General features: G+C 35.2%; 1 protein-coding gene across 5 annotated transcripts in view; it reads right to left on the bottom strand.

Moving 5' to 3' along the window:
* The window catches only part of PTPRK (protein tyrosine phosphatase receptor type K), a 510,632-nt gene that overhangs the window by 67,852 nt on the left and 417,951 nt on the right, over positions 1-24,829 (bottom strand). For all 5 annotated transcript variants that reach the window (XM_074368389.1, XM_074368386.1, XM_074368385.1 and 2 more), the window contains exon 13: positions 22,439-22,475. In XM_074368389.1, coding sequence (XP_074224490.1) covers positions 22,439-22,475 — 37 coding nt within the window. The remainder of the gene's footprint in view (positions 1-22,438; positions 22,476-24,829) is intronic.

The raw sequence follows: 24,829 nt of genomic DNA, 5'->3' as shown, positions 1-24,829 counted from the left end.
TTTCTGATTCCAAGTCCCACTCCTCTCTCTCTAGCTCCAGCTTTTGTGTGTGGTTTTTCTAAAACCCAAATATGATCCTAGTATCATCCTGTTTAACATCCCATGAAACTTTCAGGGAAAATGAAAATGGGAATGTAAAGTAAATACACTATTTACAACAGTATTTAGCCACTTAAAATGAAATCATATAATGCAGGAACAGCTAAAGATATAACAGTTAGTACAAATAATTAGAAATTACAATTGTTACAATTATGGAAAATATGTAAGCATTTGATAAGAGAAAGGAAAAAAAGAAAAAAGGTCAATAAATGTTTTAGGTTATTATTTCAAAACACTTCATGTTAAAAAATTGTTAAAACAATTGTTAGCTGTGTACAACTGTTTTAACAATTTTTTAAGTGGAGAAGAAAATGAAACCCTGAACTACTGATAGCTGGGCCCTGTTCTCAAGATCAAGTTTAATCCTGAGTCTTAAGTCCTTTCATAAACCTACGTCAACATACCTTCAAGCCTAATTTCTCTGCATATTCTTCCCCGAACATTCCATTAACTCTTCATGCCGATATTCCTTTGCTCAGACTGTTTCCTATTCCAGATAATGTCTCTGGTATTTCCACCAGCTGATCTCAAGCGTCCTTTTGTACAGTAGTCTGTTGTATGTCTTGGCACATTCTAACATAGTTATTAATTCATCTGTCAGTCCCTCTCACTATTCACAATTTCTTGAGAGCATGAGCCACATCTTATTTTTATTTTCCAATGTGGCAGAGAGTAGGGGTGCAACATAATGATGTTAATTAAATATTCCTGTATGCTTTCACAAGTGAGAATATTTATTTGATATGATGTTTTGATGGTTTCTGACGGCAGGTTAGGAAGGTAAATGGATTCCACTTTGATATTACCATAATTCTGTTCCCCACTTCTGCCAACTTCCTAATTCTTTAGGGAGCTAAGAATTCCAATCAAAGTATGGTTAGAATTGTGTTAGACTGCTTGTGACTTCAATTATCCATATTTCATGGTGAAGACCTGGCCAATGGAAGGTCAAATTTCTTCCTTTGCCCACATTTCAAAATAACTTGTGAGCATTGTGTTCCAGATATGCTTGAGACTGAGGGTGAGAGTGAAAAGATGACAGGATCTATGCTGTCAAATGTATTACTGCCTCAGGTTAGGGTCCCTAGAAGTAGAGGCTGAGACAAAGGCTTGGGTGCACATGATTTAAGGGAGTGCTCTCAGGAGAAAAGGAGAGAGGAAAGCAGGCTAAGACAGACGAATAAGCTAGGTAAGACTGTGGCCTCAGTTGGACTCTTCACTTCAGCCTGATCCTTTGGGGGAGCTCTGGAGCATAACTGCTCCAGAGTTGACCTCACCTTGAAATGAGGGAGCTGGTTTTTGTATCTCCATGTTAGTCATTGGCTATAAGCTGACAGAGTTCGGAGGTGAACAGACAAACTGTGGGAAATGCAAATGCTTTTAAGTCATAAGTGATTCTGAAGAGAAGAGGGGAGATATGAGGCATTAGCAGCTAACTCACAGAAACTGGGGACCGGGTCCGCAATCTTCGTAAAAGACAGAGCACCAAAAGTGGCAGGAGTCACACAAAACACGACCTCCAAGGGACAGTGTAATTGGCTCTTTAAAAAAAGAGGTAATATTGTTAAAATGGCCATACTGCCCAAAGCAATTTATAGACTTAATGTGATCCCTATCAAATTACCCAGGACATTTTTCACAGACTAGAACAAATAATCCTAAAATTTTGATTCCACAAAAGACCCAGAATTGCCAAAGCAATACTGAAGAAAAAGAATGAAGCTGGAGGAATAACCCTCCCAGGCTTCAAACAATACTACAGAGCTAGTAATCAAAACAGTATGGTATTGGTACAAAAACAGACACATGGATTGATGGAACAGAACAAAGAGGACAGAAATGAACCCACAGACCTATGGTCAACTAATCTTTGACAAAGGAGGCAAGAATTTACAGTGGAGAAAAGACAAGTCTCTTCCAGTGGTGTTGGAAAGCTGGACAGCCTCATGTAAATCAGTGAAGTTAGAACACTCCCTCACATCATATACAAAAATTAACTCAAAATGGCTTAAAGACTTAAACATAAGACAAGATACTATCAACCTCCTAGAAGAAAATACAGGCAAAATATTCTCTGACATAAACCTTTGCCATGTTATCCTAGGACAGTCTACCCAGGCAATAGAAATAAAAGCAAAGATAAATAAATGGGACCTAACTAATCTTACAAGCTTTTGCACAGCAAAGGAAATGATAAGCAGAACAAAACTACAACCTATGGAATGGGAAAAAATATTTGCAAATGATGCAACTGACAAGGGCTTAATCTCCAGAATATAAAAACAGCTCACACAACTTACTAACAAATAAAAAAAAAAAAAAATGAACAAACCACTCCAAAAATGGGCAGAAGGCCTAAACAAGCTATTCTCCAATGAAGACATACAAATGGCCAATAGGCACATAAAAAAATGGTCAATATTGCTAATTATCAGAGAAATGCAAATCAAAACTATAATGAGGTATCATCTCATACCAATCAGAATGGTCATCATTAAAAAGTCCACAAATAATAAAATGCTGGAGAGGGTGTGGAGAAAAGGGAACCCTCCCACACTGCTGGTGGGAATGTAGTTTGGTGGAGCCATTATGGAAAACAGTATGGAAATTCCTTAAAAAAATAAAAATATACTTAACCATATGATCCAGCAATCACACTCCTGAGTATATATCTGGAGGAAACTCTAACTCAAAAAGACACATGTTCATAGCAGCACTATTTACAATAGCCAGGAGATGGAAACAAGCTAAATGTCTGTCAATAGATGATATGATAAAGAAATTGTGAGATACACACACACACACATATACATACAATGGAATACTATTCAGCCATAAAAAAGACTATAATAATGCCATTTGCAGCAACATGGATGGACATGGAGATGGTCATTCTAAGCAAAGTAAGCCAGAAAGAGAAAGAAAAAATACCATATGATATTACTTATATGTGGAATCTAAAAAAAAAAGACAAATAAACTTATTTACAAAACAGAAACAAACTCAACATTGAAAACAAACGTATGGTTACCAGAGGGGAAAGGGGATGGAAAGGGGTAGATTGGAAGTTCAAGGTTTGCAGATACTAACTACTATATATAAAATAATAAGTAACAAGTTTCCATTCTATAGCATAGGGAACTATATTCAATATCCTGTAACCTATAATGAAAAAGAATATGAAAAAAAATGTGTGTCTATGTATGACTGAAACATTTTGCTGTACATCAGAAATTGAAACATTGTAAGCTGACCATACTTCAATAAATAAATAGACAAAAATGAAATTTAAAAAACCAGGAGAAAAAAAGAGTATAAAGCAGCAAAAGACATTTTGAAAGATACCCTTCATAAGATTTCTAACTGTGCCGGCAGTGTTTCTCGCTCACCCGGCAGCTATTCATATTTATCTGTATATCCTGACATTATCTGTAGAAGGTCCTTAAAACCTGATTCTTCCATTAGGGTGACTGTGTTATGTGAGACATGGATGCTTCTTGGTTCCTGTTTCTAGTTGTGCATCTTGAAATTGCTTCCTTGGATTACTTTAGTCTTATCAAAGCCTTCATATGTGTGACTCAAACTGAAAAAGGAAAGTTTCTTCATTTCCACAGAATGAGTCCTACATGGCTGACCAGATACTGGCTGGATTATTCTCCTAAAAGCAGCTCATTCTCCACACAAAGCATGTGCACATCAGGCTTGCTTCTTATTTCCCTAAGTCAGTGATCACATTCAAGAAAAATTTCAAGCTGACATAAAAAGAGTTCTCCTTAAAAGTCAAAAATGTCATTCACTACAGGCTGTCCTAAACTTTTCACATAGAAGTTGTTATGAACATCTGAATGTTGCATGACTGAGTCACAACATTCATTTTTCTCTCCCACCAAATATTTATTAGACACTTACTAGGTCCAAAGAAAGACACTAAAAAAATGTCTGGCAGATAAATAAAATGAAACTCCAAGTTTGCAAGTGATATTAGACATCACCGTATCATTAAAACCTTTAATAGCAAGGAAATAAAAAAAAAAACAAAATTCAATATTGAACCCCAAGAAAGAACATAAACGAGAGGGCAGACATAGCAGCTGAAGCAGAGAAAAGGAACTTAAGCTTTGAATCCTCTAACTTCATCTTGCCCCACGCTTCCTTGAAAACCACTCATCTAACTAGATTTACAGTCTAGGCCGTGCTGCTGACTGGTGATTCAGCTAAAGCCACACAACTTGATGCACAGATTCCAGGTCATCTGATTCCAAGCCTGGTACGTGCCCTTTCACATCACAGCTAAAGATATCATTCCTGCCTTCTGAAACTTTGCACTTTGTCTGGAAATAAAATGCACAAAGTAGTAATACAAATTGTGTGACTTAACACTATACAAAATCTGCAGAGGAAATGTTGGAAATTCAGAAGAGGAGAGATGTGAAACTGAACTCTCCTGAGTCAATCTCAGAAGAAAAAAAACACTGAAGTAATTTCAGTGTCAGTGTAAAATTTCTGAGTGTTCTATGTAAGAACAGACTTGTAATTACCTTTTGTGGGGGTTTTGTGGGGAAGAGGCAGCTAATGAGAAAAAGCCAAGTAATGAATGCTTCGATTTCATTTTTTAAAATCACCTGTGCTTCTGTTCCCCAATAACCCATCCCCTAACTGCTTCTATGATCAAATTGAGCCTGGCCTTCTTTCCTTGTCTTTTCCTTTGTCTTTCAATCTGTGGACTTCGATAGCTTAAGAAGCACTAAAATTTAAAATGACAAAGAGATGTCTCACCCCCTACTTTCTTTCCCTATTAAAAAAGCACCTGAGCAGTTGGTCCAGTGACCTGTCTGAATCAAGGTCCTCAATCTCAGGCCCTGTTTTTTCTGCACCCTCCCCCGGGGTCAGGTGTGACAAGCTACCAAGCTGCACTTGTCTTGGCCTCCAGCAGGCGGCAGTCTAACAGCAGTCACAGAACGAGGACTTCCGGTGGAAGGCAGGGGTTACTTGAGCAGTTTAAGTGTTTCTTGTTTGCTGTGCCTGCTCTGATTTCAAAATCCTGTCTGATTTTGACCTCTGATCTGTTCCTAGTTTCCAGCTTCTGTATAGGCAGACTGTGGAGGCTTCCTTTTGCTGCTACCACCTCTCACCACCAGACTCTGTAAAGTTCTGCCTCCCAACTGAACCTTCTGTTCCGAGTCAATGCTGGTTGGTTCCTGCCCGTCCTCCCACCCCCCTTTCTGGGTTCTGTGCTGTTTTCAGCCTCCTTGTGGTTTTCTTCCTCCTGGCTGCTGGCTCTGTGTGACGGGTCATGCTGTTTCCCACAAGCTTAGCTAGTCCCCTCATAAAGATCAGTTACATGAGTTTTGCTCTTTTGTTAAAAGGTTTGTAAAGACCACAGCTTTAATAGCTTCCTCAAGTCTTACGTCTAAGAGAGTAATTTTAAATTCTGATTATAATCCATGAAATTTTCAACCAAATATAATGGTCCTTATTTATAATGTCTTACTTGCCTCTAAACTGATTATAATTAGATACAAAACATCAAACATCATATATGAACAGTCAAACTACCGCGGTGAAAATGTTCACCTCTTTAAGAGGATAAGTAGATGCAGTAATTCTGGTTTCCAGGGGTGGAAAGGTTCTGAGGGTTCTACACTTTTTTACATTTTCAATCAGTCCCATGAAGAAAGGAGTTGGCAGCGTCTGGCACATATGTACGTCTGTAGCTGAAGGAGTAGCAACAGCAGGGAGGTTTGCCACGTGAAGAGCAGACGCACAGTCAGGACAGACTGCCTGCACCTGACATCACATCTCATTCCCTGAGATGATAAATATTTTTTAAAAGATTAATTTTGATAACCCAGAGGTGTATCCTGAACCAGTTCTAAGCTACCTGAACTGGTTTTCAGGGAGAAAACAGTTGAGTTTTTATGTCTGAACACCTGATGGGAATGTAGGTGAAGACAATAGGGGGCTCCTGGGGAGTGGAGGAGGTGGCAGATGTGAAGACGGCAGGAAAAGAATGAACACATGTTCAGTTTGTCTGAACTTTTCCAGTTATCTGTATTTCCTGATTAGTAACTTTGAACAGCACTACTGACTTTGGTAGATGAGGGCAGCACTTGGGGCCTGGCACAGAAGCCAGAGCTCTGCTCTTAGTTTGAAAGTGGGTTTTGCTGGGGACTGTCTGGAGATACTGAGGTATAACTGGCTAAATTATGGTAGAAGGTAGCAATTGTTGAAGTCAGATTTAGAGCATGAAAATCCAGCTGACAAATCTCTTTCCAAAAAGTTTAGGACTATATTCGAACTCCACGAGATCATAGCTATGTTCTCAATTTTCACCTTGCCAGATTTCTGAGGATTTTAGAATAGAACAGCATATGTCTGCTATTACTGCATTAAGATAAATTTTTGTTTTATTTTACTGACACACGGATTTAGAAGTTAAATGAAATGGTGGTTTTATATTTAATGAAAGATTGTGCATTATAAGGTAACTGGTGATTAAAGGTTAATCTCACAAGTCAGGAATGATTTTATACACAATACTCAATCTGATTAGGGTCCAATGAATGCCAATCCCTCGGGTATCACACATCTCCACAGAAAATTAAATTCTCTTTTACACTTAGCACCAGATCCTTGAATCCAGGTGGGTTTTCCAGTACAAATTGTAGACAGGGTAACTAAACCATCCTCAGAATTATGTTATCCTTATTATGTTTTTTTATAAAAGGCAATGCATTAAAAAATAACTATATGCAGAGTTAAAATAATTAAAATCTAAATGCACCTCATGATAGAGAAAGGCACTAAGGCAACACAATCAACTTCTCCTTTAGGTTTTCAGGAAATAATCCAATATGATAGAAAAACTATACCATGTATTCAAATTGATGACCAATTTGTGATCAGCAGCATTTCAACCAAAGTGTTTAGTACAAGCTTCCCCTTGATAAACGGAAAAGATTCATTAAAATCTTCATGGGAGAAATTTTTTTGTTTACATTTTTCTATTTGCATTTTATTAACACGCTGTATTCATTCACACCATTCATTCATTCATTCATTCATTCATTCATGTGGCCAGTACAGAAACAGTAAATATCCGAGGTACTGTGAAGTAAATGAGGTAGAGCAGAGACTGATACTAAAGAAAACAAGGGTTCTGAGGTTTGTGAAACCTATAGTGTCCATAGATTTAAAAACAGGCCATCCAAAAAGTTTTTAACAGTTTTATATTTTACAGTTCTTCTTTGGAGAGTAGAGTAGTTGTGTCAGATGCTATTTTTGTTTTGTTTTAATCTGAAGAAAAGGATTGGGAAATCAGAAGATCTGATGGGGTTATTATGTAAAGTATATAATTCCTTAATAAATATCTGTGAATTAATTTGCATGAAATGTTTAAATCAAAGTGGTATACAGTGAAAAATTTGGTGAAGAAGCACATTTCTGAAGGAATGCTGTTTCACGACTATGCAGCTGTTTGACAAAGAAATAGCAAGGAGAAAGGTGAAAGTGAAATAGACATGAAGATTTTGAAACTATTCAATTTTTTTTTAAATTGAAGTACAGTCAGTTACAATGTGTCAATTTCTGGCGTACAGCACAATGTCATAGTTATGCATATACATACATGTATTCATTTTCATATTCTTTGAAACTATTTAATGTTGTTTGTTACTGGATTAAAAAAAAATTCAGAGAGTTCTCATTTTCTGCTGCTTAAAATGTTGTCTTTCTACTCAAAGGACATTACTTATTAAAACTGACTAAATTAATTCTCTTTTTATGAAACAGTACCAAATCCTTCAGTGAGTGGTTTCTGCCAGTATTATCTGGACACATGATGGCAACATGGTAATGATATAATACAAGGAAATTTATATTTTCACTTTATGATCTACCACTTGAAGATATACTCACTAAAATACTCTATGCTCAAGTGTGGCACATCTGGGCTCTATTTTGGGAACTAGGAAAAAAAAATTCTGAGATTCTATTTTCTCAGAAGCTCCATGGCAAAATCTTCCTCAGAGCAACCAAACAGAGACATGTGCCAAAAATAAGCACTGGTATTGAAGGTTAAAGTTCTATAACAGTGGTTCTCAGTAGGACAGATAGTGACTTCTGGAGGTATCCAGAAAATGTGTAGGGACGTTTAGGTCTCCCAGTGGTTAGAGCCGAGGCTCTATAATATTTAATGGGGGAAGGGTGGGGCGGTCAGCATTAATACTTGTTGCATTTTATGATTCTAAGAATACATCAGAGTATTCCTTACGTCTTCTGTGTGGTTGTGTCCAATCATTTGGGTAATAATGTACATATTATTTTAAGTTATTTCCTCTAGCTCTTTTCTGTATTAAGGTTGGAAAACTTTATTGATTACTTTTTTAAATTATGTATGTTGGTACACTGAATGGATTTTGTTTCTTGACAGTAAAGAAGGTCTTACAAAATAGTTGTCATATTTGAGGACTAGTAGGGTTTGGGGAACCTCTGTTCCATAAAAATGCCTCAAAATATGGACAACAAGAGGCATAAGGAGTCCAAAGGCCGTGGGAGAATAAGAAGCCCAACAAAACCACTGAGCTTTACAAGATCTAATACTCTGTAGTGGCCACAATGTAGCCCCAGGAGCAGCTCCAAGAGATCTTTGGAGACATAATCTTTCAGAGAACCTAACTCCTAAGTCGGCTGCTAGAAACATAATCATATAGAGAACACTAATTTTATAGGTAAAAAATTATTACCAAAAAATATTTCAGAGGAGGAAATGATAGTTATTAGCCTTAAATAAAAGAGAGAAGATAAATAACCTTCATTAATGGAAAATGGCAAGAAAAAGAATGTCGAAAAGCAGGATATGAGTGCCTACAGATCAAGAAATGTATCTTACTCATCTTTGTACACCTGAGACTATTTATACTTAATACAGAGTGTGACAAGTTGTTAATAACATATTGAAATAAATATAGGAAATAAAGAATTAACAAAACGACCAAAAAAAAAATAGGTACATCACAAAATTACAAAGGTTCCTTGAAAAGAACTGCCAGTCATCCCTTCGCCTTTTTTTTTTTTTTTTCCAAAATAAATGACTTGATTTTTTTCAGTCTCCTTCCCAGCTCATTCTTCTAGTTGTGTTTGGGAGTGAGTTTTGTTCACAGTGCAGCCACCTCTCCCCCTACCCCTTTATTATGAACTAATCAGATTTTTCTGCCTCCTCTCAGTAAGCAGTCCTGTGTATTTGATCACTAGACCTGGGTCTCTGTTGCTGATAGATCCTCTCTGGGAGAAACAAGAGACATTACATACTAAGTCATTTAAGTCATCCCAGATAAAGACTGAATTAATTTACATCTCAGGGGAAATTTGAAACTGGAGTCTCATATCCTGAGGTCCCTCTACTTCCTGCAGAAAAGTTAATTTAGGTCATTTTCCGATACCCTGCATGATGAGCAACTGTTCCCGTGAATGAATCCAAATTTAAAAAAGCATGATGAAAATTTGGGGCAAGCCAGTCCTCTGAGAGAGTTCTCCAAAAGAGGCTTTAGACTTCCTCAGAGTCTCGTGGACCCTGGCCTATCAAGGCCTAAGAATATTTTAAAATATTTAAGAAAATCAAATTTAGATTTTATTATTAATACGACACTAACACATGTACGTCTAGCCTAATTTGGATTTTACTACATATTTATTTCAATGAAGTCTTTATATAAAGAAAAATGGAAAGAAGAACAGACATGTTTAAAGTATCTGTAAAAATCATTTTTAGTATCATTTTGGTAAATAAACATCAAGTGATGATGGCAGTAGATTAGGGAGACGAGCACATGACAGGTTATTTGGTTAGTTCTAAAACTGAATTCCTCTGAAATTAAAACAGAACTAATCCACAGTATAGCAATGTGAAATATTCTTCTGTTTTCTCTGCAATATTTTACTTTAGATGACTGTGTATATCGTGGTAAAATTTGTCTTTAGTCTTTAAGAATTTTAAAACAGCTATTATATTGAAAATAAAAACTGTAATTTTTGCTTTACAATAAATTTCCATGTGGTTTTAACACCAGTTCCCCAAACCATATGTTCTTTATCAACAAACAGGATATATAGCTTAGATGTTTCACAGCAATGTTTCACAGAGATCATTATACGAAACACTGAAAAAGAGTTCTATCAAAACATCTGGTAAACAGAAGTCAAACTGAACTTAACTGGTGATGGGCCCATTTTTCTAACTTTTTTCAACTTGGTTATATATATATTAAAAGAGATATAACTATTTTTTTCCAGGAGAAATTTAAGATACTAATGTACTTTATGTATTTTTTTTCATGATTGTTGTGACATTTTGTCTTGTCATTCAGCAAACTATTGTGTGATTTTTTTCAAATAACTACTTTAAACTGGATTTTAAAAAAAACCTTTTTTAGCAGTGAACTTAAAAATACTCTCCACATTTGCCCCTGCCAACTGGATTACCTAATGAATTCCAACTTACTCCTGTGGCTAATCTTGCTACCCTCCACTTTGACTATTTTTTGACACATTTTATTTGCTTTTAAAGAATAAAAGGTACAGTTTTCACAACATCTAGGGATGCTGCCCCACTCAATGTGAGAACGTCTGAGGAATTCTGAAATCAGACAAAACTGTATCATCAACCAAGATGATTTAGAATCAACTATAGCTCAGGAAATGTGACAGACCACTAGGCACCTGAAGATATTCCAAAGCAAAATGAAGTATTTCCAGGCTTTCCTGAAGCAGCAGACTTCAGTAAAAAAAAAAAAAAAAAAGCTTGGAATGTTCATTAATTTTTCATTCATCAACTTGAAACAAAATGCATCACATAAATTGAATAGTTAATTGTGTTCAGGTGATCATCTCTTCATTTATGGGATGGCTTTATTTTTATTTACATATTTATTTAATTGGCAGGGGGAGGTAATTAGGTTTTATTTTATTTTTTTTAGAGGAGGCACTGGGGATTGAACCCAGGACCTCATGTATGCTAAGCATGCGGTCTACCACTTGAACTGTACCCTCCCCACTATGGGATGGCTTTAAAACAACAATCAGTGGTATCCTGTGAATAACTTAATAATAAAACAATAAAACGTTAACCAGATTTGCCCATTGGATAAGCAAAATCTTAAAAGACTGATACCAATTAGTAGTGATAAGGGTATGGAGAAACAAGCATTGTAATATGTTTGTATAATTCTTTTTGACTGTAATTTGGCTGTACTATTTTGAAATATGTACATACAATTTAGAAATACTGCTTTTAGGAATCTGTGCTATAACAGAAAATGTAAACATCTTAGCAAGGATGTTTAATTCATTACTGTATGTAATAGCAAGACCTTTGAACAATCTAAACATCCATCCATAGAGGAGGGATTAACATACATTCCTACAATGGAATATCTGTATTTTCTAACTTGAAAATATGTCCAAGACATTTTAAGTTAAAAAATGCAAGCTTCAGACCACTATTTTAGGATGATAGCGATTTTTAAAAATCTGTGTATTTTTCTATCTCTAAGTAGAAGCAGAAATATGTATATGCCTCTACGATCATAAACAAGTCTGGAAAGAGATCCCCACTTTAGGTAAATATGTAGAATTTTGCATCTACAACACAGCATCAGATTGGTGATATAAAACTCTGAACCAAAACACCTTCATAGTTTTCAGACAGGAAGATATTTGTTTAATGGAGGTTATTAGCAAATTCTAGATTACAGCAAGTCTATAATGTAGACTGCAAATGTTCTAACAAAATGAAAAGGCAAGCATCCTATTTCCAAGAATAGATCTTGGCAGAGCTGAGGAATCTCCATGCAGAAGATCATAGGTCATGATTTAAGACAGATGTAGCCAATGACTATTTTTACCCCAAACCCACTCTGCATAGTAACTGCATGCAGGTGTCATGCCCTTCATCCCACATCTGTTTTCCTTGATGCCTGATATCTGGCTTAGTACCTGACAGATAGTAAGCATACAATAAATACGTTCTGGATGGATGACCAAACTCCCAATGTTTAGCAGTTGGTGGAACAGTTAAGTGAAATTAAGTGATGGACAAAGATATATTGAAGGAATGACTTGTTCACTATGATGATGTAAAACTTAAAAAAAATCACAGACCAACAAAGTAGTTGTTTCTACGATCACTTCTGAAAAATGATGTAGTGGGTAGCCTAAAGGAAAGGTGAATTACAGGAAGTGAAGTCTTAGCTATATACTTCTTAGGACCTTTAATTTTCTTTCTTCCTATCTCTCTACAAAGATTTTCTTATTTGCTCCAGTCTTTAGCACACTGTTAGACCACCATCAATGAACCATGTTTACTTCAAACTATCTCCCTCACTGGCTGAACTTGTCAGAAAAATAACTGGCCGATACAAAGCAGCTTTTTATAAAGGAGTCAGAACTGAGATGATGGTTATCAGGATAAGGAGATGAAAGCTCTACTAGTACAGGGAACTCCTACGTCAAAAGTATAACTCAGCTGGATTTTAAAAGAACAGCAGTAAACAGGTCAAGAAAACAGGAGGTTTACAAGAATTGGTGGTTTCTGCAATGGTAAAAATGGAGATTTTAAGAGGCACAGATGTAAAGCCAGATGTTGTAAATAATAGCAATAGCCAGTCAGGAAGACACCATCTTTTTTAATTTACAATATGGAAGGTACACCTGCACATACAAATAGCTATCAGGAAGAACAGCACTGTTGTAAAAGGACAATCTGTATACTAAAGGCCAGTGATATTTCCTGTCAACTTCCTTTTGCTACCACTAGGGATATATAAAATGTGCTGACAATCACATCATCACCTCCACCATTGTATTTACAAATATGAATTTCTGCATGTCCTAAACAAGGAAATGCATATGATAATTTCTTTGCCAGTAACTTCAGCGGGAGCTCTTGAATGAAGAGTAGACAATGTAAGAAGCGAATAAGATTCCAAATTTTAAAGTACTGTCAAAATTCATGTAAAAAACAGGAGGTGACAAATCTAGAACTATTTAGATTTTGGGGTGATAACATTCACTTTCTGTCTTTAAAATGAAAACACACTAAACTATATATGTGCTCAATCAAAATATGTGGCATTTTTTGTATCTCAGTTTTATAAATCTGTGAAATTTAAATTTTTTAAAAGAAATTAGAATGTTTCCATGATTTTTACAAGGGTAATAGGAGCTACATAATTTACTTGAGAAAACTGATTACACATTAAAAAAAAAAACAAAAACTGTTTCACTAATCTTAAAGTTTTAAACACATAAAACAAATTAAAAATATATGTCATGTACTGTCTTTTCCTCCTATCAATCGCACATAGTGGTCACTGCTTATTCAAGAAAGATCCAATTAACTTTCTACTCTAATGTCATTTATTAAATCAGGGAGATAATCTTTAATCCACATTTCATTAAAAACTGAATAGAATGCATAATTTCAGACACTAAACTGATAGGGGATAAAGCATACTTTGCCTATTATGGAGCAATAATCATGAACCAATGCTCTGTAACACCCTGCAAATGTGTTTCAATGACGCCGAACTAGATTTTAATCTTTTTTCCCTACAATCGGATAAATACAGGGGGAAAAAAAAAGAGGCAGAGCGCATGTTACCATAATGCTACAATGAAACTAATGCAATCCTTTTGATGTGGGATTCATCCTGAAGATCTGTTTTGAATTGCTAAGAATAAAATTAATTTCTCTATCATTTACCATTTGCCTTCTTGAAAATCAAAGGATAAAAATAGGGAATCTGTACTGCCACTACATAAAGATAATTGTATCAACCAATAATATATGTGCGTGTGAATGTTTGTGTATTTGTGGAAAGGTTGCACCTTCAACACTGCTTGGAAATCTCCTCACCTACATATCCAAGTTCATTGTTTACAAATTTTGTTTCCCACATAACTGCAGGACACAAATCAGCTAAATTTCTGACATATAACAAGGATACTGTTTCCTCCAGTTTTCAATAACATGTTCCTCATTTTCTGCTGAGCCCTCGTCAGCAGATGCTTTAACATTCATGTTTCTACTACCAGTCTGCTAAAGGCAATCTAAGCTTTTTCTGCCCTGCTTCTCAAAATCCTTCCAAGTCTCTGCCCACTGCCCAAATTCAATCCATATTTTTAGTTATTTGTTATAGCAGGACCCCACTTCCAGGTGCCAAAGTCTGTATTACTTTTTATGCTGCAACAAATTGTCACACGTTCCTGGGTTAAAACAACACAAATGTATGATGTATGGTTCTAGAGGTCATAAGTCTTAAATGAATCTTACAGGACTAAAATTAAGGCATTGGCAGTTCTGTGTTCCTTCTGGACACTCAAAGGGGAAAATCAGTTCTTTGTCTTTTCTAGTTTCCTGAGGCCACTTTCATTCCTTGGCTCATGGACCCCTCCTTCTGCAAAGTGTATCAGTCCAGTCCTTGCTTCTGTCCTCACATCCCTTCTCTGACTCTGTCCCTCTCATCTGCGACGTATAAGGACACATGATTATGCTAAATCCACCTGGATGATTCAGGATAATTTCTTCATCTCAAGATCCTTCACTTCATACATCTGTAAAGTCTCTTTGCAATGCAAGGTAACATATTTACAAGATTCGGGGGTTAGAACATGGATATATTTGAAGGAGCCATTGTTCAGCTTCTACAGAGCCCCAAACCAAGAATGACTATGATTACAAATTATTAGCTATTTAATACAATATGACTATCTAGAAATGTTAACAGGCTCAGTTTTGATTGCTGGTTTTCAAAAAGGAATTACAGGAAGAGATAATTCTATCATCGAGAGTTTTGCCATCTTTGCTTTGTCAGATAATGTTATTTCTGACGCTTCCTCATAAAAGTCTATGAAATGTTACATTAGTCATGGAGTTATTTCATTATCATTCGCCTCTTAAGACAATATTTTTAGAAATACAGGCAATAATTACTTTGCTGTTCATATTATTTTAATGAAATGCTAAATTATAAAACTCTCCCAGACAAACTATTGGCATCCTCAGTTTGTTGCTATCAGTATATACTAACTACTAAATAAAATGTCTGAATTGATCTTTAATCACATTGCAGAAATGATTTCCATAGTAGACCTCTGGTAATCTTATTGCCTTGGTTGACATGAAGATGGGGATTGAACACGTATTAGCTATCAAACTGGCTTATTATAAAGCCAATCAGTGAAAACACAAGAGCTATTCGGTGGCAGATTCGACATCAGGAGTTACCAGTGATAGCTGCAATATTTCAGGAACCAATTTATTTTAATATCCTTTTGGTAGTTTTGGTTTCACATTATATATTTAATCACAAATGACACTATCATTGCAATGACTCACTTCACAATGTCAAGATACACTTAGAAATAGAGGTAGAAGGAGAATTTTATTTTTATATCTTTTCAGAAGTAAATTTAATGCTAAAACTTAAGGAAAGATGTTTCTTAATATTCTGTATATAACAAGTTTGTGTATGTAAGCATTGTTTTCAATTTTTAAAACAGTTTCTTACAAAAGTAGAGTAAATGCTCTTGCAATTCCTAAAATGTTTGCAAAATAAAGTAGTAACATCTTCTTAATATATAATTGCTAAAAATAATAAAATAAGAAATAAATATAATAATAAGTAAATAAGGTTCAAATGGCTTCTTAAAACAGAGATTAAAAATCATGACTAGCCACAAATTTCCCAACAATAATTTGCTGTTTTTGAAAACTCCCCGTGACTTTAGCAGAATACTTACATAGTATATATGCTTATATTACATATACAACGTTTCTTGTATTTTTTCTAGTCTTTAATTTTTCTCAGGTCTCGGTATGTCATGAGTTGGACCATAAGCTTCTCAAAGTCAGGGGCTTGTACATCATTCACTGCCTGTGTTGATAGCAACATAAATCCTCTCTACCCAGTAAGAGGAGAGGTGGGGAATTCAATTACTTTTTAAACCTACTCTCCTCTTAAAGAAAAAAGGTGAAAAGTAATATAAGAAATAATGAAACTAATAACTTAAGCAAAACTTTTCTTTCTGCATTTCTTTTTCCATTCTGAGAGTGTAGTGTAGTTTAGATGGAAGGGAAGCAAAAGCTGACGGGAATACCAAGATGGCAAACTTTTTATTCATTAATTTTTTTCTTTTTCTATAAAAGACTAAAAAGAAAACAAACACCTCAAATTCTAAATTATATCAATAAAGTAAAGACGCAGTGAAAAAATAGCAACTGATATATCTTCAGGGCATTGAAAAGTGGAATAATTCTGGAAAACAGTATTGATTCATTCCAAAGAGATTGACTGCATTTATATGAAATATCAGGCATGGTCTTAACAAATATAAGCAGATGTCACCCCAACCCTCATAAACCATGCAGTCCATCTAGACTTCTTCATCCTAAGAAATTTCTGAATAATAATAAAGAATTTGGAGAATCATTAGCCTTTGAATCTGCTGTAGAAATACTACCCTTTTATTCTACTCTACTTTTTCAAAAGAAAAAGGGATATTTTAGTGTTGCAAATAAGTTAGAAAAATGTACTGGCTGTTAATTTTTAGTAACTTTCTCTATATTTAAAAAGATTTTTTTTTTTAAGATGGTAAGGCCTTGACAGAGCATCAAGAAATACTGATGCCTATGATTATAAATCAATAAAAAATGTTAAAAAAAAAAAAAAAAGGAAGAAACACTGGTGCCTAAAAGAGGTTAGTTGCAAGCCATGAACCACTGATATAAGCTTTATTAAAACTGTACTTGTTTCCTGCTTGGCTTCACTTAGATATACTTTCATTTTCCTCAGGCTGTAGTCTATTACTAATATACTTTTCTGTAATTCCCTCCCTTCTGAGTTCAAGAAAAATGAAACCCCAAATCAGATTAATTTTAAAAACTAGTACACAGATCCAGTAGGCAAGAAGAATGATGCACATTTTTCCCCCTTGCAGGAGAAAAGTGTGAGTACCAGCAAGAGCACTTAGGCATTCAGAGGAAGAACGACAAAGTTATTCTGATTTCAATTTTTCAGAAGAGCTGGCAGCTTCCTCAAAGCTAATTCTATCCTAGGGACCAACAAAAGCCCTGACCTTGCCCAGAATTTCTTAATAGTGACTGAACTATCACAGTTGACCTCAGTTTCCGTCAGCTTAAAAAAAGCAGTATGAAAGAATCCGAAAATTTTGTCTTGATGCTTTAGCATTTCCTTGAACATGTAGGTGGCAAAATATAAAGTATCTTAGTACAATTTAAGAAATTAAGGTTAGGATTTTAGAGCCTGAAGCCAAATGAAATATATATTTCTTCTTTAGACCTCACCCCTACTTTCACCTCCTCCACTTCAGCTGTAAGCTCTATAAAGGATACAGGTCAAGAGTGCAACTTAAGAGCTGAGATTGGTGAGAGGTACTCAAGTTCAAGTTCATGTGTGATAAATATGATGGAAATGAATTCAGTCACACATGTACATACAGTGCAATCAAATGGAGCTTCCATGGTATTACTGTAATTTCTGGCTAAGTATTCTTTTTCTTCTCATGCTTATTATTTTTGAATGCCTGATCCCTTCAAAAGGTACTTTTATCCATTTGCACATTCAGAGAAAAGGGCACCAATGAAAAATTCGACAAAAGCAGCTGAGACAAAACTTAAACTATAAAGAAAATGCTTTTAAAAACCTCTTTATCCAGTAATTAGGGAACAGATGCAAAGGAGGAAAGAAAACATAAATAAAATGTTACCAATATTTATGTTTTATCATATATATTGGATAAAATCTTCCATGTACACCTACTCTTTTATAACAAGTGAATTTTTCTTAACATTGGAAATGCATGTTTAAAAATGCATGCTATCACTGAAGTCAAGATATTTCTGAGAGGTTGGAAAGGACCTATATCATCATTGTTTCACATAAGTACATCCTGAATTAATAATGATCTGATTTGGACTATTTCTAGGATGGAAGCACATAAAAGAGTTAAACCAACACCTTTCACAATCACATGTCAACGCTGGATTTATCAAAAGGATAAATAAGCCGGTATGAAATGAATGGATGAATGGAGATATGCACACTTCAGCGTTTGGAATTCTCTTATTTCGATGGCTTCTAGGAGAATCATCTGGGTTCTGCCTTTCCAGCTTTGTCTGGGGCCCAGTGAGGGTAAATCCTACCAAAGCACCAATGCCAAATCAGCAAATGGGTCCCTGGGGTTCTAGCCTGACACCTAAGAGAAGATTCCCTGTTTTTAAAAGTCACTGATTAGGTTACAAGGACTCTGAGTGCTCTCTTCTAATCATTCTGTGAAATAATTGGTCCTTCACGCCTCATCTTGGAAAGAAACCACTATTTTTCACTATGATTCCTAGGGGAAAATAAAAATCTAACGTCAGTTCAGACATTATCTGCTGCAGGTAATGGATTATCCACCAGCACTGGTTTTCATAATGAGGACATTTACTTTTTTCAAACATAAATGTCTGGAGTTCAGGAGTTTCAGCGATGGGTATAGCTCAGCTTAAAATCGTTAAGGCTCCGAGTTGGCTTATTTGTTTTCTTTGACGTTTCTATGTTGACCGACTTAGAAATTTCCATCAAAATTAAAATTTTAAGTAACTAGTTTTCTTCTACAAACCCAGATTTTCATACGAGGGGAAACTGGACACAATCAAAATAATTTCAAAATGTAAGCTACTTATATGAACAGATCATAATACTTTCACTTTCATATACTATTGGTCTTGTTTCTTAGTTTTATTCTAGGGAATTATTTGATATCTTTATTGCTGATCAATGCTTGCTTCTTATGGAATAATTTTATGTAAATGAGTATATGGTTCCATTAATGATTATTTATACGTTGGGAACATTTTAATGACATAACAGGCTAAATATTATTGAACAGGATAAAAGGAAAATTCAATTGAAATGCACCCCTTGTTAATTTAACATGGATACAGCATATTCCCAGAGAAGCACTTTTGAAAATCTGTTGAATAATTTCTATTATACTTTCTTTATATAATATTTTCATATTTAAATCTAACCTTTAAAATATCACCCACTGAAATAATTTGAGAAGAAAATGAAGTTGCCGTAGTATAAATTCTTCATGGCACAAGATTCTTAGCTGCTAATTTACAAATAATTGTGTGTATGTGTATACCAGTTTGCTGCACTGTTATAAACTATATGTAAAAAGACAGAAAGCAAACCAGTATTGAACAGCCTAAAATAGTGTTCTTTCAGTGGTCAGACAGACATGCGCTATACATGTCAAGCATGTAAGTTGCATGATGCTCCTCACTGGACAAGTGACTTTAGAAGGTTGCCCCTTTTTCTTGATGTACCACAGAGACCTTTCCTGAGGCTTCTTCTCCTTTTTGCTTTTCAAAGATAACAGTGGACTGAATTCCTTTTCATATGTTTACAATTCTGGTTCTGGATATGCTATTTTAAAAATGGTATGATTTTCCTGATTTCTGGTATAATTTAGATAAACCCCTCCATTCTATGTATCTTCTCAATAACTTCGTAACCTAAGCGTGAGTCAGAGAGCAGGACCATTGACCTCAGCTGCAATGAACGTAACTCCCAGAACAGTTCTTTTGTCTCATAGTATACATTCACATCATTTCTTTTAGATGTTAACAATGTAGTTTACTTACTCCATGTGTTTCTTTTTTTTTTTAAACAGTCAAGTCAATGTCTATACCCTCTTTAGTGTTGGCTGCCATCAGGTGTGACTTCCAAGAAGGCAGGAAACAATCTATTACATTGGAAAGGTTTTAGACTAATTTTCACAAGTCAAAATATTTTCAAAATGATCATACTATTCTATTGTGTAGGCTAGTAGCTCTTGGCTTTTAAATTCTTTCACATTCCCCACAAGAATTTTCAGTACTCTAAATCAGTACAGTGCATGCACTTTAAGTATATAGTTTAATAGGTTTTTGCTTATGTATTCTATATACCTGTGAAATAGTTAAACATTCTTTGCTCATAAGTTTCCTTCATCCCTTCACAGTCAATACGGTTGTGTCATTTAGTCAGTGTATCTTCAAAATGCCCTGCCAGAAACATTTTTATTTTCATATTGAAAAATTTTATACCAAAGCCGATGATACTTGTATGGTGTTAGTTTAAAATATAGTCAGGCAATAAGCTGATTTTATCTTAGTATGGTTTTTCTATGTAGAAAAATGCTGAATGCTCAGAGAAGATATTAAATTAGATCTGGACAGAAACATTAAAAAAATTAAAACAAAACCTCTTTTTTCCCAAGAAATCTCTATCATGAAAACCCAGTTTTGTTTTTATTTGTATTTCTTTCATTACTATGTAACACAAGTTATGTCCTTCTGAAGTAAGATACAAAATGATTATAATAATTATGATGATGAAATAGCAGTTAACTCAACTGATAGTCACAATATACTAGGCGTTATTCAACCATTTCATATAAACTATTTCACTCTTCACAAAAATAGTAATGAGTAGGTACTCAATTACTCTTAGAATGAGGGGTTAAATATTTTTCTGAACTTTAAAGAATAGTAAGGAGGGGCAAATTCAGGATTTGAATCCAGATCGCCCAGGGCCTGATTTCTTTCACTCATTAAACCATACTGTCAACCTGAGATCTGGAAGTAGAGCAGGGCTAGATTATTAAGCAAGGAGGAAACTACCACACACGGACCCTGTCTTAACCACCTCTGAGTTTCTGGGAAATATTCTATACCACATGATAAATATGATTTCCATAATCTCAATTCTCCTGCAGTCAAAATTTCATGCGATATTTGTCATCATAATTTTATTTGTATTGAGCAAGGAACAAAATGACACTTAAGCTCATGCAAGTGCAAATAATTAAGTAATCAAGTAAGAAAATTTAAAACTTTAGAATCATTTATAGCTATCTTTTCTGTGTTATAGAAACACAGCATGACCGTATCTAAAAAAGAATCTTGGAGGCTGACGTGAGACCATTTCACATTTCTGGCTCTATTTTAAATCTGGAAAAGCATACGTCCTAAATGTCTTCTGCTAGTATCTTCTAAAAACTTTAACTCTTAATCCATAAGCTAAGTTTTTGAAATAAAATAAATGCCTATATACTATATGCATCTGTATATATTTTTTCTTTTCCTTCATTTTGGATATTTTTTTAATATCATGAGAAATCTTAATACTTGAATTGAAAAAGTTTATATTTTTTCTCTTCTGTGAAGCTTTTTTATTACTTCTCATGAGTCAAGGAAAAAGTCTTTCATTATTGACTTTACAAATCAAGGGTATAACACAAATGCTTAATTGAGCAGATTGATGATTAGAAAGAGAAAAATGATGAAAGGAGAGATGCCAGCACAAACAGAATATGGCCATTCATTTTTACTCCAAATGAATCAACTTCTGCTCATGAATGTGGGCCTAATACTAATTCTGGCAGCAAACCACCCAGAGCAACAACTCTCTGCAGAGCCCCACGTCTGCATGTGGACAGCTTTTGCTCATTTCTCTTGCTAGAATACATATACCAAGTAGTTCTCTCTCCCTTGCTGGCATGGTCAAATAACTCAAATGAAGGATTACAAACATAGTGAATACAGGAGACTTTTTCCCACTCTGAACTCTAAATACTCATTCAAAGATGAGAATGTTTTCTCTTAAAGAAACAAGGCAACTAAAGCATAATACGTGATATCAGGAAGAACAGCCCTATTAGCCATCACAGATCTAATTTCTTGGCATCAGTTTGATTTAAATTTGTTTTAATTGAAAAAAAAATAAAGGAAAGCATCTTCAATCAAACTGCACTACTGATATGGCCCCTCTCCACACCTATACCCTAAACACATGTCTGTACTGGTTCAGTATTTTTATGTTTGATTGTCTACCACAGAAAGTAACAGAGGTTTTTAAATAAGCAATTTGCTATTTTGAGCTGATGTTGCTAAGCTTTTCCTAATACGTCGCTGATCAGCAGCACAAGACCTTTCAGACACTAAATGGCAGAAACAAGCCCTTCTAAGGTTTTCTAAATCCTTCCTATTCTCATAACAAGATTCCTCCAGTCAAGTACTAGAGGATGGAAAGTAGCACCCATTACATGTTAAAGACACCCAAGTGAGGCAGAGAACTTGGCTGGCAGTTTAACTGAGCCCTGCTACAAATACTCTGTAATAGAAATGACACATTTAATTAGCCCTGAAGCAGGGAACAAAGCTCTTTCATTTTAGAAAGCTGGCAATGGAATTTGGGGTGTGGGGGGGAAGCAAACCTCTTACCTTTGGTAGCAATTCGTACACACTGGGTTTTAGTTTCCTGATGGAGTGAAAAACGAAAGAAGACAGTCAGTTACAGATTATGTTTCCTGTTTCATAAATTACAACTATTATCAAGATCAATCTAGGGTTATAAAATAGGATTATAAAGAATAGAACCAAAGTATTAAGGACACCATTTTTATATGTTCTCACAGAGATTTTTTAAAAATTTAAATTAACTTAAAAATGTTAGTATTTTCTAAAGATTTAAGTATTTGTGTTCACTTGTAATGAAACAGGCTATCTTGTGTGGGACAAGTAGCATGTCATTCTATTGCATTTATTGTACTTTTTGAATGATCAGAAAGAAAAATGTATTTGCAAAGCTAATACAAATCAGACCCAAATATACAAATCAGACGAAAGCGCTAAGTGATGGAAGTTAGAAAGATCATCCAAAAATTGCACCACAGTTGCAGAATATTTTATCTGTTCTTTTTTCCTTTTTAATTTCGTTGGGTCAAGTGTTTCTTGGTGGGATTACTTTCCTCCTCTTGCTAGATAGGTGGGATTGAAGAAGCAGAAGTAGAAAGCGGAAAGGAGAAGACATTTCAAAGTTTGAAAAATCTTTTCCTTCTTTTCAGATGTTGTGGGGTGGTAATAGGGGGTGAAACACACTTCCAGGTTTGCACCTTACTCCTCCAGGACTTAGTTCATTCGGTTTATATCTTTGAATACAGAAGAGGTTGGGAAAGATGTTAAAGACAGTGAACAAAACAGAGGCTATTTGTTTTCAAGATGGATTTGCAACTCCATCTTGAGTAGTTCTATATATTGATAAATCGAGTGTATGTAATTTTCTCTTAAGCATCTATTATTTTTGAATTAAATAAAATTAGAGCATTGAGGGGGAAATTCATAATTAAATATGAAAATCTGCACTTCTATTACTTAATTGTGACCTGAAGCCTTCATAGGAAGCTCCAAGAGACTGTTTTACATTCTCATAAAGGCCCAAAGGGATTTTGATTTCCTAAAAGCAATTTCTGTTACCTCTATCAGGATTACCAACCTCTGCTGGTAGGAGACATGCCAATTTTAAAACTTTTTGCCGAGATAACTGTGAAATACATTATTGCTACACTGTACTTTGATTAAACCACATGTAGATATATTAATAATTAGAAGAAAAATTCATATCAAAGCCTTTAAAGAGTGTCAGAGAAAATTCTTCTTAAGTAACAGATATTCATTAACACTTCTCTCATACCACAGAGCAAGTAACAAAAGTTAATTTGGAATCTCTCACCTCTCTAAGGATGAATACCAAAAACACAGAACTATGCTACTTTATACACAGACTGGAATAAAATTTCCATGGTTGTCTCTTTTCTGAGCAGCCCCATCATGGCAGTGGCAAGGAATGATGTGTGTGGGAAGTGGGCAGACGACTTGCCTCCAAAGACTCCCACTTATGTAAAAATAAACTAGAAGATGACAAGATCATTTTTAACCATAAGCAGCCTCTGGCTCTGAAGCACATCTCAGAAAATGCTGTGGCATTTTTCTTTCCATGTACTGTAAGCCAATCATGCAGGTAAGCACAAAGGTAAAGCTGTCATTCAAAAGCAGCCAGTCAAAAAAAAAAAAAAAAAAAAAAAAAAAAAAAAAAAAAAGCCAGTCGATACCCTAAGTTCTCATATCCCCTTACAGAAATGCAAATGGATTGTTATGCCTTCCAATGAAACTAGTCCAAGATATAATATGACTGTTGCAATTGGATATCACATATTTCACACCATTTCCTAGGTATCCACCTGGGGGATACAATTACCCAAACCCTGCAATTTCTTACAGAGCTACCAGTACATAAAAATGTCATTCTTCTATTGAATTTTAAATTGTAGAAGGTTTCTATTCTCAACATCTTTTTTCCTACCCCTCCCTGCCAAAAAAAAAAAAAAAAAATTAAATGTTTTAGGAAAGAAAATCTTTCAAGAGGACAGCATGAGGCATGAAAGGCCAGGTTATTTTCCCGGATAGAACCACTGGTAGTTTCCAACTTCCTGTTGTGTTTCCCTCTTCAATATTCATCTGGGAACAGGGGCAGTGTGCAAAAACAACTGTGTCCAAAATGGGAAAAGGAGGGGCAGCAAGGGAAAGGGAAAACAGACTTCTCTAAGGGCACAGCATCCAGCCGTTGCCAGGCAGCCGTCTGTTTGGGTTCAGTCAGATATACCACGGGCGCCCTATTACTTTGTAATCAGAGGATTGCTACTTGTTATTTACTATTTGGCTTGTGCCCCCTGAAAAGTTTATAAGGGTTTATTAGCCTGCTGTGGAACACGCATTCTGTTTATCCTGCAGTCAATTTAATCTTCTGAAGTGTGCCACGACTGAGCGAAAGAGACA

The sequence above is a fragment of the Camelus bactrianus genome, chromosome 8 (assembly GCF_048773025.1).
Source record: "Camelus bactrianus isolate YW-2024 breed Bactrian camel chromosome 8, ASM4877302v1, whole genome shotgun sequence".
NCBI lineage: Eukaryota > Metazoa > Chordata > Mammalia > Artiodactyla > Camelidae > Camelus > Camelus bactrianus.
Note: the sequence above shows the minus strand (reverse complement) of the source record. Positions and strands in the feature narration are given on the sequence as shown.